Here is a 16,638-nt window from a genome sequence, read left to right on the forward strand (position 1 = left end):
CGGCCTGCTTTTCCTTTTTCGGTTCGGGCTCACCCTCCTCTGCTGGGCTAATGCTGCCATGCTCGCTTTCTGGCGCAGATTCTGTAGATAAACTTTCTGCCAGATCCGACACTGTGGAGTACGCATCTTCTCGTTCGTGTTGGTCAAAGAATGACAAGCTCTTAAAACGTGGGTCTAAGACAGCAGCTTGTATATAAATGCTGGTCGCAATATTTTCCGTCATTTGCCATCTCGTGTCGATTTCTTTTGCTAGTTCTGTCTTTAGTGCTTTTGTGGTGGGACTGTCTTCGTTGCGCAGCACCAAATGGCGTCTCTTCATGTTTATTAACATGGGCAGTGTGGCAGATAGGGATGCGTTTAAATCCTGAGAAAGCAGCTCAGTGAGAGTGATCATAGGCTTTAGCACTGCTACAGTGTCCTCCGCTGTCAGCCAATGTGCTGTTGTGAGATCTAGGCCTCGTTCAGACCGTTTGGTAATTTCAGGGTCTGACAGCACAGCTGTAACTGGCCATCTCTGTTCCAAGAGTCTCTCCAGCATGAAGTACGTGGAGTTCCATCTTGTAGAGACATCTTGGATAAGTTTGTGTTCTGCAACATTCTGCTGCTTCTGTTTATGAGTCAGAGCTGTTGTAGCCTTGGTACTTTTCTTGAAATGCCCTACAAGGCGTCTAGCAGCAGCGATGCATCGACATATGGGGTCAGATTTAAGAGCCACGTTTATGCATAACTGTAACGTGTGCCCCGCACAACGGACGCCCTTCGCATTACCCCAGGATGGATCATTAGAAATCAGTTCTGTGCACAACACCATATTAGCGGCATTGTCATGTACGACTGCTACCCTCTTTTCTCCAGGTATTTTAAATTCTTCCATCACTTCACTGAGTCGCTCTTTTATATTGGTTGCTGTGTGGCTCTCCTCCAGCACTTTTGTTTCCAACACAAAGAATGTAGTTGCCAATCTTCAGACATGAAGTGTGCAGTAACGGTCATGTAACCCTCACTCTGGATAGAGGTCCACGTGTCTGTTGTAAAGCTGACTGCTGTACAACTTTGTATTTTCTTAACAAGAATTTCTTTAGTCGTGTTGAACTTGCTTGTTAAGCCATGCATTATTGTGTCGCGTTTGGGAATGGTGTAGCCTGGTTCGAGGAATTTAAACATTTCTTTGAACCCGTCACCACGGACAACGTTGATTGGTCTCATATCAAGCGCAATGAAATCGACGATTTTCTCTGTGATTTCTCGCTTTCTTTTCTCACTTAGAGGGGGTCTCAAAACTAAACTCTGCTGCTTCATTGTTGACTGCGAAGTTGAAGCGCACGACGCCATATCATCGCTGCTATATTGTGGATGAGCCTAGAGACAAATGCATGTCAAAAACCATGAATATGATTTAACTTAACAGCGCAAATGTGTTTATATCCTTATTGTTAAAACGAGGGGCCATGTGAGGTGGTTAACGTTACTACTTACATGTTTTAAATGATAAGACATATTTGATGTTGACGAGTGATATGCAAATGTTTGCCTGCAGAGTTTGCAAACAGCCTTTTTAGGGTCGTCCTTCGCCTTTTCAAAATGATCCCACACTTTGGACTTTTTTCCTGACATAATTATTAGCGTCAGCCAGACACCTCTCCCACAAGTGCGCTTTGGTATACCGTGAGGCACGAGATCGCGTTGATCTCTCGTTGCTGATGTCATACACTGACTGCGCAGCCCTTGATTGTTTTTCACGTGATTTTTTTTTTTTTGCAACTAACCGACTAATGAAAATGTATTCGACCAAGCCCTCTTCATATCGACTAAAGTTTAGTCGACTATTTGGGGGCAGCCCTAGACCATACTAAGCAGACATAATATACAATTGTGACTTCTGAGCAGGCACAGAGCAGCCTTAACTCTGCTGCTGTGCAAAGATGCCTATAAAGATTGCATGCAGTAGATCTCCTATCTCTAATTGCACGAGCACCAATGAACATATTGTTATCCATATGAAGTTTTACAATGCTGTCGTCGTTTAATATCCTATTCTAAATGGTTTAGCGCAGCAGCAGACCAGGCGAAATGAAATTACCGTGATTTATATGGTCTGATTTTAAAGGCCAGGTCAATAGTTAAGCCTCTAGCACCTACACGGCCTGTCTCAGTTTGCCTTTATCTCCGTCACTCTTTTGTTTCTTTATTCAATCAGTGTAATCAGTGGAGGAGCAGGATGTTTTGGCTGAATTGTGCTGAGGTCATGTGACTTGATCCATTGCTAGAGAGCCAGTGAACCTGATCTGAGATCAGTGTAATCAGGAGTTTCCTCCTCCTCCGCTGCCTTGTTTCCTCCACTCTCGCTTTCTTACGCTGAGACGTGAGCCACAGTAACGCCACTTTATCTGTCCTCTTGTAAGGTAAACACTCTTTCTTGTCTGCCTGTGCCTGTTTGTGGTACGTTATTAAGTAGATTAGACTTGAACGGATGCCAGAATGTTGACATCTTGGAAAAGGTGCATTGCCTGGAGTCAGAGACTTGTAGTTGATGTAATAAACACTGTGCTTACCACGTATTTCTGTTGTCATTTAGAGGGTGCAAGAGGATATGGGTGTTTTCTCTGAGGGATCGCATTGGTGAATTGGTATTCGTTGCAAGAGTGGTGTGTGTTATTTTATTCTCTTTAAATGCCTTAGACCTAGTATTCTGTTAAGAGTCAGGGATTTTACAGTGTGTAACTTTGAGGTTGTAGCATGCTGTAACAGGAAAGAGGAATGTTTGATATGGGAACTTTCAAGGAAGTGCCAGGGCTTTCAAATTTGCTGAAGTTATAGGATGTCTTTTAGATTTACATTTTGTTGACTTTTAGTTTACTTGTGCAACTGGGTAGTTTTGTTGGAGGCTTTGTCATCTGTGCCTGAGGCCTGTGCAGCGGAGCCAAATAAAGTGCAGGAGTTCTCATGGAAATGTAAATAAACTTGGCCGTGCTTAGCCATAAAGGAGAAGATTGTGTGTGTGTGTGTGTTAGAGACAGAGAGAATGGGAGAATGCCATTTTTTAGAATAGGTGCTTTAAATGACTGATTTGTTTATGTACAGTACAGTAAATCGATGTCATGTAAATACAAAACGTTTATTAGTGTATTTAATTTATTCATTAATTATTAAATTATCTTTATTTCATTCATTTCCCTTTGGCTTCATCCCTTATTCATCTGGGGTCGCCACAGCAGAATGAACTGCCAGCTACACGGTGGATGCCCTTCCAGCCACAACCCAGTATTGGGAAACACTCTCACATTCACATGCGCATTCATACACTATGGCCATTTTAGATTGTTTGATTCACCTTTACCTATACGTTAATATATTACAATCTGAAGTCACTTAAATTAACTAAATGTGTTACTTGGTTACTTTTTAAGACAAGTAATGTTAACGTTTGTTATTTTTGTTTTGTGTATAAAAAAATATATATATTTCTTTTACATGAGAACTAAGTACAAAAATGGAATGCATATATACATATTGGGCCTCATTCATAAAACACGAGTAGAACAAAGTTGTGTGTAAATTTGTTTGTAAAGCTGTTCGGACCATAAACTGAAAGAAATATGGACGTAGTATCGTGACGTCGCCCAAAGGTTTCTGAAGAACGCAAACGAAGCTATAAGTGGGCGTGGCCAACCGTCGCCATTTTGTTCGGCTGTCATCGCACAGACCGGGGGTAACCAAACAAAGGCAGAGCGTGAGTGGAGCTACAAATGCCTTCTAGCATTCTGCTTAGACAGATTTTTCTTAGAGAGAAACACTTAATACTTCAACAACTGTGACTCGTTTGTGTTTTGATGACACGTGCTTGGTTGTGTACTATATCAATAAAGTGTATAGACTTTTAAAAACACTGTTTTAACACATTGAGCCACTAAGCATTGTTCTTATGACGTTTTTTAACAGGAGAAAAAAGCTAATTACGTCCAAATACACACATGCTGGATAAAAAAAAATGTGCTGGATAAGTTGGCGGTATATTCCGCTGTGGCGACCCCTGATTATTAAAGGGACTAAGCCGAAAAGAAAATGAATGAATGAATCAATCTCTGGAAAGCCACATAAAACAAATCAAAAATAGGATGTACATGCCGAACTCAGTGGCTAATCAGCCAGAATCAGCTGAGGTGACGTGAATGTAACCAGCGAGACCTAGCTGTCACTCAAGTGGCCAGGCTCTTAATTATGCACACTTGATATAAATGAAACGGATGAGTAATAAAAAAATTCACCCCCTTCACAGTTGTCATGAAGGGTAATATTAGCTATATACATCAGCTATATTTTGTACCAGGCTGTAAATACCTTTTTTCTGCCATAAAGTTGGCCATTTTAACATTGGGCTCAATAGAAATGTGCTCCATTACGGAGCCAGCCCTAGTGGAATTCCGATGAATTGCAGTTTCAGTTACTTCCGTATTAGTTTTACCAGGGACAGTGGGATGTTGCCGCTTGTTTTGGACGTACATTAGTGGCAGGGCGCATATTAGTCGCCCAACAGATGACACTACCACCCACCCCCCGGCTCTTCACTTTCGTCCGAAAACCAACATCTCCACCCCTCTTCATTTTAGTCCGCAACAACCCCCGACCCTCCACTCTCCACTTTCGTCCGTGACACCTACACCCCTACCCACCTCTACCACAAGAAGAAAGAGCAAAAAGAAGCATTTGTGAATTCTGATGAGATTTTTAGGAAGGTCTTTATTATTCGTGAATTACTTTTTAAAATTCTGTCTTCATTTACTCCCCATTCACTTGTTTTAAAGTTGTTTGGCTTATTCTCTTCTGTTGAACACAAAGTTCAATGTTTTGAAGAAAGCATCAATGAGAACCATTGTGTTTTTTAACATCTTTGCTTGCTAGAATTGTTTATGTTACACCTTTCACTCAACTTGCATGTACCTCATTAATTATTAATTGACTTGTGCAGTACCAGATCATAGAAACACACATGCAATAATCATTCCAGTTAAGACAGTGCTTTGTTATTTCACCATTAAATGTTATAATAAAGACTATTATATTCGACGGCACAATGTTTTGGTGGTTTATGAATAAGCCAATAATCAGTCACACTGTGTCTTTACATGTTTATCTAATTAAATGCAACACAACACACAAACTAGGCTACTGATGGTATCAAATTGTCTTGTTGCAATTAATTGATGAAGCTTTTATTATAGTGTAAGGTGTTTTCATAATATATATATATAATTATTGTATGTACATGTTCAAAGTAAGTGATCTATATTAAATTACAGAAGGATTATAGAGCAATAGGTAACATTGCACAATAAAGTGTCATTGGTAAATGTTTTGAGAATGTGAGAAAAGCCAGGTTTATTAATTACTATTTTAATATTACTTAAAAAATACAACTGAATTGTATCGGTTCTTATTAAATTAATTTAGTAAAACAATTATGACAATAAATTTTACATGTTATTAAGCATTAGGAAATTAACAATTAGTTATTCAAGTTATTTCTTTGTGAGTTTAATGTTAACAATTGAAGTCTCATACTGCTATACTATATAAATAATCTCAGAATTTTCAAACTATATTACTGCATATACTGTAGTAGGTCCGATTAACGTGAAAATGTTAATATTTGAATTATTAAGCTAATTAACTAGTTGAGTAATTAAGTATATAGGCATTTGGCACAGCAAATACAATCTGGACATCCTTAAAGCACTTAAAGTTTAAATGGTATTTCTAAAGGCCCACAATCGATATTGTGCAAACAGATTATTGAATATGGGCATATGTCTTAAAGCTATGTACATATGGGGGTGTTATAGTTTCATGTTTCTACATGTTCTTAATTCAACAGATTTTCTGATAATGATTTTAATCATTCTGATTTGTTACAGCAGCAAGCGAAACATGACAGACACTATGTTCGGCAGTGAGAACGAGCAGTGGGTCTGTCCAAATGACCGACAACTCACGCTTAGAGCAAAGTAAGTTTTTTTTTTTTTTTGAAGGTTGATCTGTTGTGCAAATTACATTTCAGCATGTCATTTGTCAAATCATCCTATGATAAGTATTTTCAAAAACACGTTTGCATTATCAAAACTAAAGTTCTTTCAAAATCTTTACATGCATGTTTCAGCTTTAGAAGCAACCTTTTGCAAAACATGTAGAAAGCATAATTTAAACTACTCTTTTATTGTTAGGACATGACAAATGCGCCAATCCGATGAACATTTCACAAAGCTGAGGTAGAACTTTTTATGTTGATAAATATTTATGAAAGATGTTGGTTGATTTAATGTTTGGGGGCCTTTTTCTTGAAGAAAATCTCTTAATGGAGAAATAAATTGAATTCCTGCTTGTTCTAATGAGTGATATTCATACTAAAACAGGTTTTTATTCCCTGACTTTGTGATGTACTTTGATGTTCATTAATACAAGAACATCTGACAGAAATACATTATTCAGACTTTTATTTAAATTAAACATTGCCATTCATTATTTCATACCATACAATAAGATCCTCATAATAATAGTAATGGGTAGTTATCTTACATATACGTGTCATTACCGTACTGAAAAATACTAAATGTATTTAAGAATAGTATAAAAAAACACTAGCCTGAATATATTAAATATAAATACAAATGATTTGTCTTAATAACAGTTCATTTGCATTCCACGGTGCAGTTACTGGTACTACAGTAAATGCATGAATAGCCTCATTCATTAATCATGGCACACTGTTTCTCCTGTCTGTCAGTGCCATTGAGAACGTCACTGCTGTTTCACCTGACTTAAAAAAAAAAAAAAAGAGAACATATAATGTTCTTTACTAAACTCGAGTGCTTCTTTTAATTTTGAAGCTGATTGTATACATTAAATTTTAGACCTATCCAGATCTTAACAACCCTATAGTAAACTTACATTGTGCCACTGTTGGGTCTGATTCAGATAAATGGAGTATGTGTGCCAAAAACAAGTAGTACTGTTTAGTTCTGCTTTCAGGCATTAACATTGTCATAGACGTGTTAGTTTATAAAGGTAAAAACTATATTGTGGTAATATAGAGAGCCTAGGGCTGAAAGACTTGACATAAATCATGTAACACGAAACAAGTTATCTTACTGAGAACAATATATTTAATGATATAATATCATTTCTGTAAGTTCAACCAATTAATAGTGTTTGACCACATTCCTTTTATTACATTTTAAAGGATATTCTCAGACATTTACTCATTCAAATGTGACCATATACCACACTTTATTTAACTCTTCAGAGCAAATGTTTGATTCAAAATGTAGAAATATTAAAAAAGTTATGAAGTATAAAACATTTAACTTATTGCATGTTCAAAATAAAAATGATGAAAACATCTTGCTGAATAAACTGCTAAATGTAAACTTTGTACTTTCAAGATTGCAACTTTATCACGATGTTTCAGTCTGTTGTGTTATATTGCGCTCATATAAATTATAAAAAAATTGTTTGTGTTTCCCAGTGATTGGTTGCAACTGGAAGGGCATCCACTGTGTATATCATATGCTGGCTAAGTTGGTGGTTCATTCCGCTGTGGCGACCCCAGATTAATAAAGGGACTAAGCTGAAGCTTTGTGACAGCTCAAAATAATTAATAGATTATAATATTAAATTATAGACTTATTATTTTGTCTATACAATATACAGTTGAAGCCCCCCCCCCCCCCCCCTGTATTGTTTCCTTAATTTTTGTTTAACGGAGAGATTTTTTTTCAACACATTTCTACAGATTCATTCATTTAGTTTTCTATGGCTTAGTCCCTTATTTATCAGAGGTCTCCACAGCAGAATGAACCGCCAACTATACCGGCATATGTTTTATGCAGCGGATGCTCTTCCAGCTGCAACCCATTACTTGGAAACACCCATACACTCTCACGTTCACACACTATGGCTAAATTTGTTTACTCAATTTACCTATAGCGCATGTCTTTGGACTGTGGGGGAAACCGGAGCAAACTCCACACAGTAATGCCAACTGATTCAGGTCGACCAGCGACCTTCTTGCTGTGAGGCAACAGTGCTAACCACTGAGCCACTGTGCCGACATTTCTAAACATAATAGTTTTATTAACTAATTTCTTTTATCTTTGTCATAATGACAGTACATAATATTTACTATATATTTTCTATAGACTGTATATAGACTGGTATTCAGCTTAAAGTGATATTTGAAGTCTTAACTAGGTTAATTAGGCAAGTTAGAGTAATTAGGCAAATTATTGTACAATGGTTTATTCTGTAGACCGGGGTGTCAAACTCAGTTTCTGGAGGGCCGCAGCCCTGTTTTAGTTTCAACCCTGCTTCAACACACTAATGCCACGGTCACACTAAAGTTTGAGCATGCAAGATTAAACAAGATGATTAGACATTCTATTCGATTGGTCTTCTGCAGTCACTTGATTTCGCAGGTCAGAGTTCACCTAGCTTGAACTTTGGAATGCAGCGAACTGCGAAACTTGTCACACGAGCTTGTGTTTCCTGGCTGAAGCAGGTCGCACACCAGAAGCGCCGCGAAACGGCGCGCACATGACGGTTAAAAGTATCACACACCAGACGCAGACATTCGCATGATGTTTAATATGAAACTAATCAGATGGCGCTCTGTGGCACGACAGAGAAATCAACAGTGTCCTGAGTCATGGCTGGGCGCTGTGGACAACCATGGACAGCCGCCGACTTGCGGCACCGGTGTGTGTACCCTGATAGAAACCTATGTTTAGAATTCTGAAATGTATGGCGCTACGCACCGCGCTGCCAAGCGGCGCTTCTGGTGTGGGACCTGCTTGACGCATTTGTGTATATGAATGGAAATCTATGGGGAGAAAAGTCCAGTGTGACCGCAGCTTTACCTGTAGGTTTTAAACAAGCCCTCAGGAACAAGGACTCAGTTAGTTTGATCGGGTGTGTTTAATTAAAGTTGAAACTAAACTCTGTAGAGCTGCGGTCCTCCAGGAACTGAGTTTGACACCTGTGCTGTAGGAGGGCTAATAATATTTAAAAAAATGAAGATAATAAAATATTAAATACTGTGGAAAAATTTCTTGCTCTGTTAAACTTAATTTGGGAAATATTTGAAAAAAAAAATAATCAAAGGAGGGCTAATAATTTTGACTCAGCTGTATAGTCATATTGCACAGCCCTAACAGAGCACTAATCAAAACCTCTCATTTTTCTGTGATCTATTTCTGATGAATCCTTTTTTTGTCTCATCTGCTTTTCTGTTTTTCTCCCAGGTTGCACACTGGTTGGTCGATCCACACATTTCAGTCAGAGAGACAGAGGAAAGCTCAGGCGCTGGAGAAGAGAGAGCTGGATCTTATCATGAGTGTCATTCACCGCGCTGAGCAGCTCGAGCTCATTGAGCAACACCGCATTGGGTCAGTCTTTATCGCTCTTGCTGCACATTGATGCTTTCTCATGCCTCACACAACATCCTGTCAGAAGAACATTTTGAGTTTAAGGGATTTCAAGAGGTTTTGAGTCAGGTCGCATAACTGATATTTTTTGCTTGACTTAATATAAAGATAATGCCTGTTTAAAATACTTCATGAGAAACATCTGGTTTGTATTGGTGAGATTTATAACATTTCATTGTGTGGATGCAGGTACATTGACATGAAACAAGTGTTCAATTTACATTGAACTGAATTCATTATCTATGCAAAATAATACTTAAATGTGACCGGGGACAATCAGGATATCTTCCGTCCATTCCATATCCATTTTCAAACAAAAAAAGGAAAATTAAGAAAACAGACGTTTTTCTTTGGCTCGATTTTCTTTTTTTATTTAGGGTAGGAAAATGGAAAAACGACTTTAAAATGTATTATACAGATGTAGGCGGAGCTGAAACGCCTATTTTCCCCTGATTATTATTATTTAATTATACATATAAACTAAGTTTACATATTCTATCATTTGATCAGTTATCAGGCTTACATTCATTGTGTATGCATAAATAAAAACGTAAATTAGCAGTATTATTAGACATTTGTCATTAAAATAAAGGCATAGTTCGCTGCTAAAACGTTGCAGCTGTGCACCTAATGCTGAGCAAAGATAGCCATTTCCGAGCAGCGCTTGGTTTCCGAACAAGGCCTATATAATAATAATAATAATAATAATAGGATAATAATAATAATAATAATAATAATAATAAATATTGTTCACTTAGTGTTTTTTTATTGTTTAGTTTTTTTTAATAGTTGTTAGCAGGACCAGAATAATAACAAAATGGGCCCAGTTGCTATAACAAACGGTACCATTTGTTTTTATTTATTATTTTAATTGTGTGTGTGTGTGTGTGTGTGTGTGTGTGTGTGTGTGTGTGTGTGTGTGTGTGTGTGTGTGTGTCTGTGTCTGTCTGTCTGTCTGTCTGTGTCTGTGTTTATATTTATTTATATATATTTATTTATTTTTTTTCTTCTGGAGAAAGTCTTATTTTATTTTGGCTAGAATAAAAGCAGTTTTTAATTAAAAAAAAACATTTTAAGGTCAAATTTATTTGCCCCTTTAAGCTATATTTTTTTGATAGTTTACAGAACAAACCATCATTATACAATAACTTGCCTAATTGCCCTAACCTGCCTAGTTAACCTAATTAATCTACTTAAGCCTTTAAATGTCACTTTAAGCTGTATAGAAGAGTCTTGAAAAATATCTAGTAAAATATTATTTACTGTCATCATGGCAAAGATAAATAAAATTAATCAGTTATTAAAAATGAGTTATTAAAACTATTATGTTTAGAAATGTGTTGGAATGTTTAGAAAAAAATCTCTCTGTTAAACAGATATTAGGGAAAAAAAATAAACGGGGGCCAATTATTTAGAGGGGCTAATAATTCTGACTTCAACTGTGTGCGTGTGTGTACATGTGAATATATGTATATGCGCTGCTCTATACATATATGGAATATGGAATGTCCAGTTGATTGGACTGTCTATGTAAGGTCCCAGGGTTGACAGTGCATGACAAAGCGCAAACCAAGCATGAAGACAAAGGAATTGTCTGTACACCTCAGAGATAGGATTGTCTCGAGGCTGGGGAAGGTTACAGAAAAATGTCTGCTGCTCTGAAAGTTCCAATGAGCACAGTGGCCTCCATCATCCATAAGTGGAGGATATTTAACCACCAGGACTCTTCCTAAAGCTGGCCGGCCATTTAAGCTGAGTGATCGGGGGAGAAGGACCTTATTCAGGGAGGTGATCAATAACCCGATAGATACTCTGTCTGAGCTCCAGCAGTCTTCTGTGGAAAGAGGAGAACTTTAAAGAAGGACAACCATCTGTGCAGCAATCCACCAATCAGGCCTTTATGGTAGAGTGGCCTGACGGAAGCCACTGCCCGCCTGGAATTGCCAAAAGGCATCTGAAGGACTGTCAGACCATAAGAAACAAAATTCTCTGGTCTGATGAGACTAAAATTGAAATCTTCATCTTCCAGCAGGACAATGACCCAAAGCACACCGCCAAAATATAAATGGAGTGGCTTCACAACAACTCTTTGAATGTCCTTGAGTGGTCCAGCCAGAGCCCAGACCTAAATCCCATTGAACATCTCTGGAATGGAATGGGCGAAAATTCCCAAAGACAGGTGTGCTAAGCGTGGGGCATCATATTCAAAAAGGTTTGAGGCTGTAATTGCTGCCAAAGGGGCATCAACAAAGTATTGAGCAAAGGCTGTAAATACTGATGTACATGTGATTTTTCAGGTTTTTTATTTTTAATAAATTAGCAACAATTTAAAAAAATCTTTTTTCACATGGTCGTTATGCGGTATTGTGTGTAGAATTTTTAAGAAATAAATGTCATTTAATTCATTTGGAAATAAGGCTGTAACATAAAAAAATGTGGAAAGAGTGAAGCGCTATGAATACATTCCAGATGCACTGTAGTAAATGGCCAAAAAAAGATAAAAAATCTGAAATTATTTAATGACAATTGAAGCTGAATTTAAGATTGAGGAGGCCATAGATATAGTGGGAGTCTGTAAATGAATATTTCCAAAACCGAAATATCCCTAAATGCACATAAAAACTTTATTATTAGAGATAATATGTGTTTTATTAAACGAATAATCAAGTGAATTGCTCATTAAGACAGGGATTTGCGACAACCTACTAGACAGGGGACGATAATCGATTTCAAGGTTTACTGCGGTTTGGAAAAGTCAAGGTTTAAAACCGCAAAATTTTTGTTATTCCATGTATTCCATTTTGTTATTCTTGATGTATATGTAAGGTTTTTTTTGAATGTGCTGTAAAGAAATATGTGTTTTTGAAAGTAATAAAGAGAGCAGATGTCTATGATTTATTTTAATACTTTAGCCTGACATGTTTATTGGTCCAAAATATTATAATATATTGTATATAATAATATATAGTATTATGTGTTTTCTTCAATGGGCAAAAGGGTTTTTTGTGTTTTTTTTTTTACCCAGACAATTTAAAAAGAACTTATTTTAGAGCAGTAGTCACAATACAATGAAACCATGATATTTATATCCGAGGTTATCATACCATCAAAATCTAATACCAGCCCATGCCTTCAACCTACTAGCAGTATTATTTGTATGTATTTATCCATGACAGTTCTAAACCAGCTAAAATACCAGCAGCACAAAAACAAACACATCAAAAATATACAATGCAAGACATTGCGGTTTGCCATTGTAGTGTTCATGATTCTTTAGACATCAGTATTAACATGTGGACTTAGTCCTGAAGAAAGATTGATTTCTATTTCATCAGTAAATTTAATATGAAATGTTTTAGTATTTTTTTAATTGTCTATATATATATATATATATATATATATATATATATATTTTTTTTTTATTATTTATTTTTTTTTATTTTGGTTTTGTAATTAAATTTACACTTAAAGCAAAGGACTATTTCTCTTTTCAGCTTTTTAAAATTCTTTTCTTTCCATGGTTTTTGTTAATGTAAAATTACCCTGGTAGGACTTTTACGTGAGTAGCCTTCTGAAATGGCAATAATTTGTCAAATAAATTTCTGTCTTGTTACTTTTTTTATTATTAAATTAAATGCATCCTTGTTGAAAAAAATCACATAATATATTATACTGTATATATGAGTATCCAGAGTTTTAAACCAAATGGCTATAAAATAAAATGTAATTATTCATTGAGTTTTGTTTGAACCAAACTGAAGTGAAGGTAATTTAATTTATACATAAAAACATACTACACAGCATAAAGAATAAGAATATTTTTAAAACTATTGTGTGTATATGTTTTTCAGGCGTCTAGTGGAGCGTCTGGACAACATGAGGAGCTCCGCCATGGGAAACGGCCTGTCACAATGTCTGTTGTGTGGAGAAGTATTCGGTCTGCTGGGCTCTTCATCTGTCCTCTGTTTGGACTGCTGCATGGTAAAAACTGCTTTAAATATTTCAAACATCATGTTCACTATTCCTCTCACACACACTCATGGCTTTTTACAATTACACCAAGTTATTTCCATATAAGCACTGTGGGCTCATGCAGTAAGTCTAAGACGCCACATTGGAGCAGCAGAGAGCAGCATTCTCAAAGATGGTCAGAGCATTATGTGCATACAAAAAAATAGCAGAGAACTATAGAAAACATGGGTTTTGTGTTTCCTCCGGAATTTTACATTACTTTTTACATTATTATTATTATTATTATTATTATTAATAATAATATTAATAATAATAATAATAATAATAATAATATTTTCTTTAAGTTCAAAATGAGGTGTGTGGTCCACTTTTGGCCAGGCTGTTATTTAACATTATGACAGGACCCTACTTAAAGTTGTACTTCTTAAATTTAAACATTTCCATAGAAAAATTAAAAGCTAGCCATTTAAGAAAACTAATCAAAAAGGACTTGCTTTATCAGTACAACTAATTATAGGTATATATTGATTCAAAAACTTATTTATATTGTATACTACTTGTTTCATACTTCTTTCATCCTTCATATTAATTTAAACAAAAAATTATAATGATTAGTAAATTTGTGGCATGTAAATATTATGTAAATCATATCAAGTAAGAATAATAAATAATTTCCTGTAATTTGGAGCCAGATAATCTATCAGAAATGTGTCTATTTGTGCTCAACTTAACCAGTTTTCTTAGTAACCTGCACTGAAGGAAGTTAGTCATAAGTTACTACAATGCTAAAAGACAAAATCCAGAGTTGGTGCGAAGTAAAATGAAATGTTCACTGCTAACCAGCTTCATGGCCATTAACGAGTCAAGATGTACATCGTTCCCTGTGATTTTTGTGTCACATCTTAATAAATAGTTGCTCATTTCCATACACTCAAGGTTAACCAGACGTTCTTATTTTCTGCTCACAGTGACATTTTGTTGTTGTTGTTCTATTTCCAACTTGAACTGTCATGCAAACATTGTACAGCATGTTCAAAACAGTTGACAAATATAAATGCGAAACCCGGACAAACATGAAGCTTCTGTTTACCAGAGCAAGCATATTGTGATTATTTTTACCAACAGATGGCGCTGCAAGCTACATTTGATAACTACAATCTCTAGAAAATTTGTTGTTTAAGAGATGATAGTTCACCCAAAACTTAAAATTCTGTCATCATGTGCTCACCCTTTACTTATTTCAGACCTATTTGACTTTCTTCATTATGTTGAAGACAATACACACACACACACACACACACACTGTATAAAAAGGTCGGGACGTCATTCAGATTTTTAAAAACATTATTTTTAAGTACCTGGAAGGGCTGGGATCACAATACAGTCATTCCCACACTTTGAAAGTACACATTGAAATAAATAAAACATGTAATAAAAATACTCAATCAAATATTAGTCCGTGTTCCCATGCTTCTTGAAAGTACTTGAATTTCAGACATATGAATTCAACGCTTAGTACTTAAAAACAAACATAGGTCCTTGAAAGTGCTTAAATTTGAAGTTTGTTGCTATTTCAATAACTGTACTTTGCTGATTTTTAAAAACTGAATGAAAAAAATAAGATATTCCTAAATCTTATGCATAAACTATAATGCAATATATCAATACTTCAGAAAAAGCATTTGAATATTACCATTATTGAATTTAATCAATTGTATTAAAGTTCTTTGAAAATGACTTAAAATTGTTTGTTTGAAAATGACACATCCAAAACATTGTCATTATGACGTTGTAATGTAAATATTAAGTGAAAATGAAATGTTAGGTACAGGAATGACTTTCATGGCACTATACACTCACCAGCCACTTTATTAGGTACACCTGTCCAACTGCTCGTTAACATAAATTTCTATTCAGCCAATCACATGGCAGCAACTCGGTGCATTTAGGCATGTAGACATGGGCTGTTTCTCAATATGCGTTCTTCAGCATTCTTGTGTCCTCATGTTCAATTTAATTCAATTCACCTTTATTTGTATAGCACTTATAGAATGTAGATTGTGTCAAAGCAGCTTTACATAAAAGGTCACAGTAAATAGGAACAGTGTAGTTCAGTTTTCAGTGTTTAAGTTCAGTTCAGTTTAGTTCAGTTCAGTGTGGTTTAATAATCACTACTGAGAGTCCAAATATTGAAGAGCAAATCCAACGATGCGCAGCTCTATAGATCCCGAACCATGCAAGCCAGTGGCGACAGCGGAGAGGGAAAAAAAACTTCACTAATGGCGGAAGTGAAGAAAAAAAACCTTGAGAGAAACCAGGCTCAGTTGGGCATGATCATTTTAATTTCTCCGCTGGCCAAACGTCTTGTGCAGAGCTGCTGTTGTTCTCGTATAACGTCATCATCAACTGCCAAAATTTAGTTCCAAATCTCAAGACCGACAGAACCGAGGACGCGTGAAAGTTCCTGGATGTGTTCTTGATATCGAGGACGCATCGATGCAGACTTCAGTGCAAAACTCACTAGAGAAGTCCCAGAAATCATTGCGGCTGAAAAAAGGAGGTGGAAAGCACAGCATTTTATATAGATTTATTATTAAAGTTCAGAGGTATAACTTATTTATCTCAGGAGTTTCCCAAAATGAGACTGTAAAAGTAAACATCACCTTAAAAATCTTAATAAAGGCATAAACACATTAAGGGTGTTTATTTTTCAGAAATTTGTATTAAAATTTGTTTTATTTCCATGTGCAAAGTATATTTGTAAGGTCTTTATGCATAATATATATTGCGAAAAGGGGGGGGAAAGGGGAGCAATATATTGTTGTATGAATGCTGTAATGTTTAATTTTCCATTAAAAACACGTGAAGGTCATGTGACCATTAGTAAGAAACAGGGAAGAACGCAGCATCTTTTTTTCTCACAGGACGCGTTCTCTGTTCTCACGGTCTCCCGAGTTCGTTCTTTCAAGGTAACTTGGCAAGACCGTTCTCCACAAAACTATGAGTCCATTCTCTGCGTTCTTATGATTGAGAAACGGCCATGATCAAGACGATCTGCTGCAGTTCAAACCAAGCATCAGAATGAGGAAGAAAGGTAATTTAAGTGACTTTGAACGTGGCATGATTGTACCTTGCAGATGGGCAAGTACCTCGTTAAATCCATGCCACAAAGGATTTAGGCAGTTCTGAA

The 16,638-nt window shown here is 36.2% G+C and overlaps 1 protein-coding gene across 5 annotated transcripts in view; it reads left to right on the forward strand.

The window, feature by feature from the left end:
• doc2b (double C2-like domains, beta) overlaps positions 1 to 16,638 on the forward strand; it is a 460,613-nt gene that overhangs the window by 37,737 nt on the left and 406,238 nt on the right. The window contains exons 1-4 of one of the 5 annotated variants that reach the window (XM_056458620.1): positions 2,322 to 2,402; positions 5,913 to 6,002; positions 9,294 to 9,437; positions 13,328 to 13,457. In XM_056458620.1, the coding sequence (XP_056314595.1) occupies positions 5,926 to 6,002; positions 9,294 to 9,437; positions 13,328 to 13,457 (351 nt within the window). In that variant the 5' untranslated portion in view covers positions 2,322 to 2,402; positions 5,913 to 5,925. Of the gene's footprint in view, positions 1 to 2,321; positions 2,403 to 5,912; positions 6,003 to 6,218; positions 6,264 to 9,293; positions 9,438 to 13,327; positions 13,458 to 16,638 lie in introns of those variants that run through there. The other 4 variants (XM_056458621.1, XM_056458622.1, XM_056458623.1 and 1 more) reach the window with 4 other exon arrangements.

Source organism: Danio aesculapii, chromosome 5 (genome assembly GCF_903798145.1).
Source record: "Danio aesculapii chromosome 5, fDanAes4.1, whole genome shotgun sequence".
Lineage (NCBI taxonomy): Eukaryota > Metazoa > Chordata > Actinopteri > Cypriniformes > Danionidae > Danio > Danio aesculapii.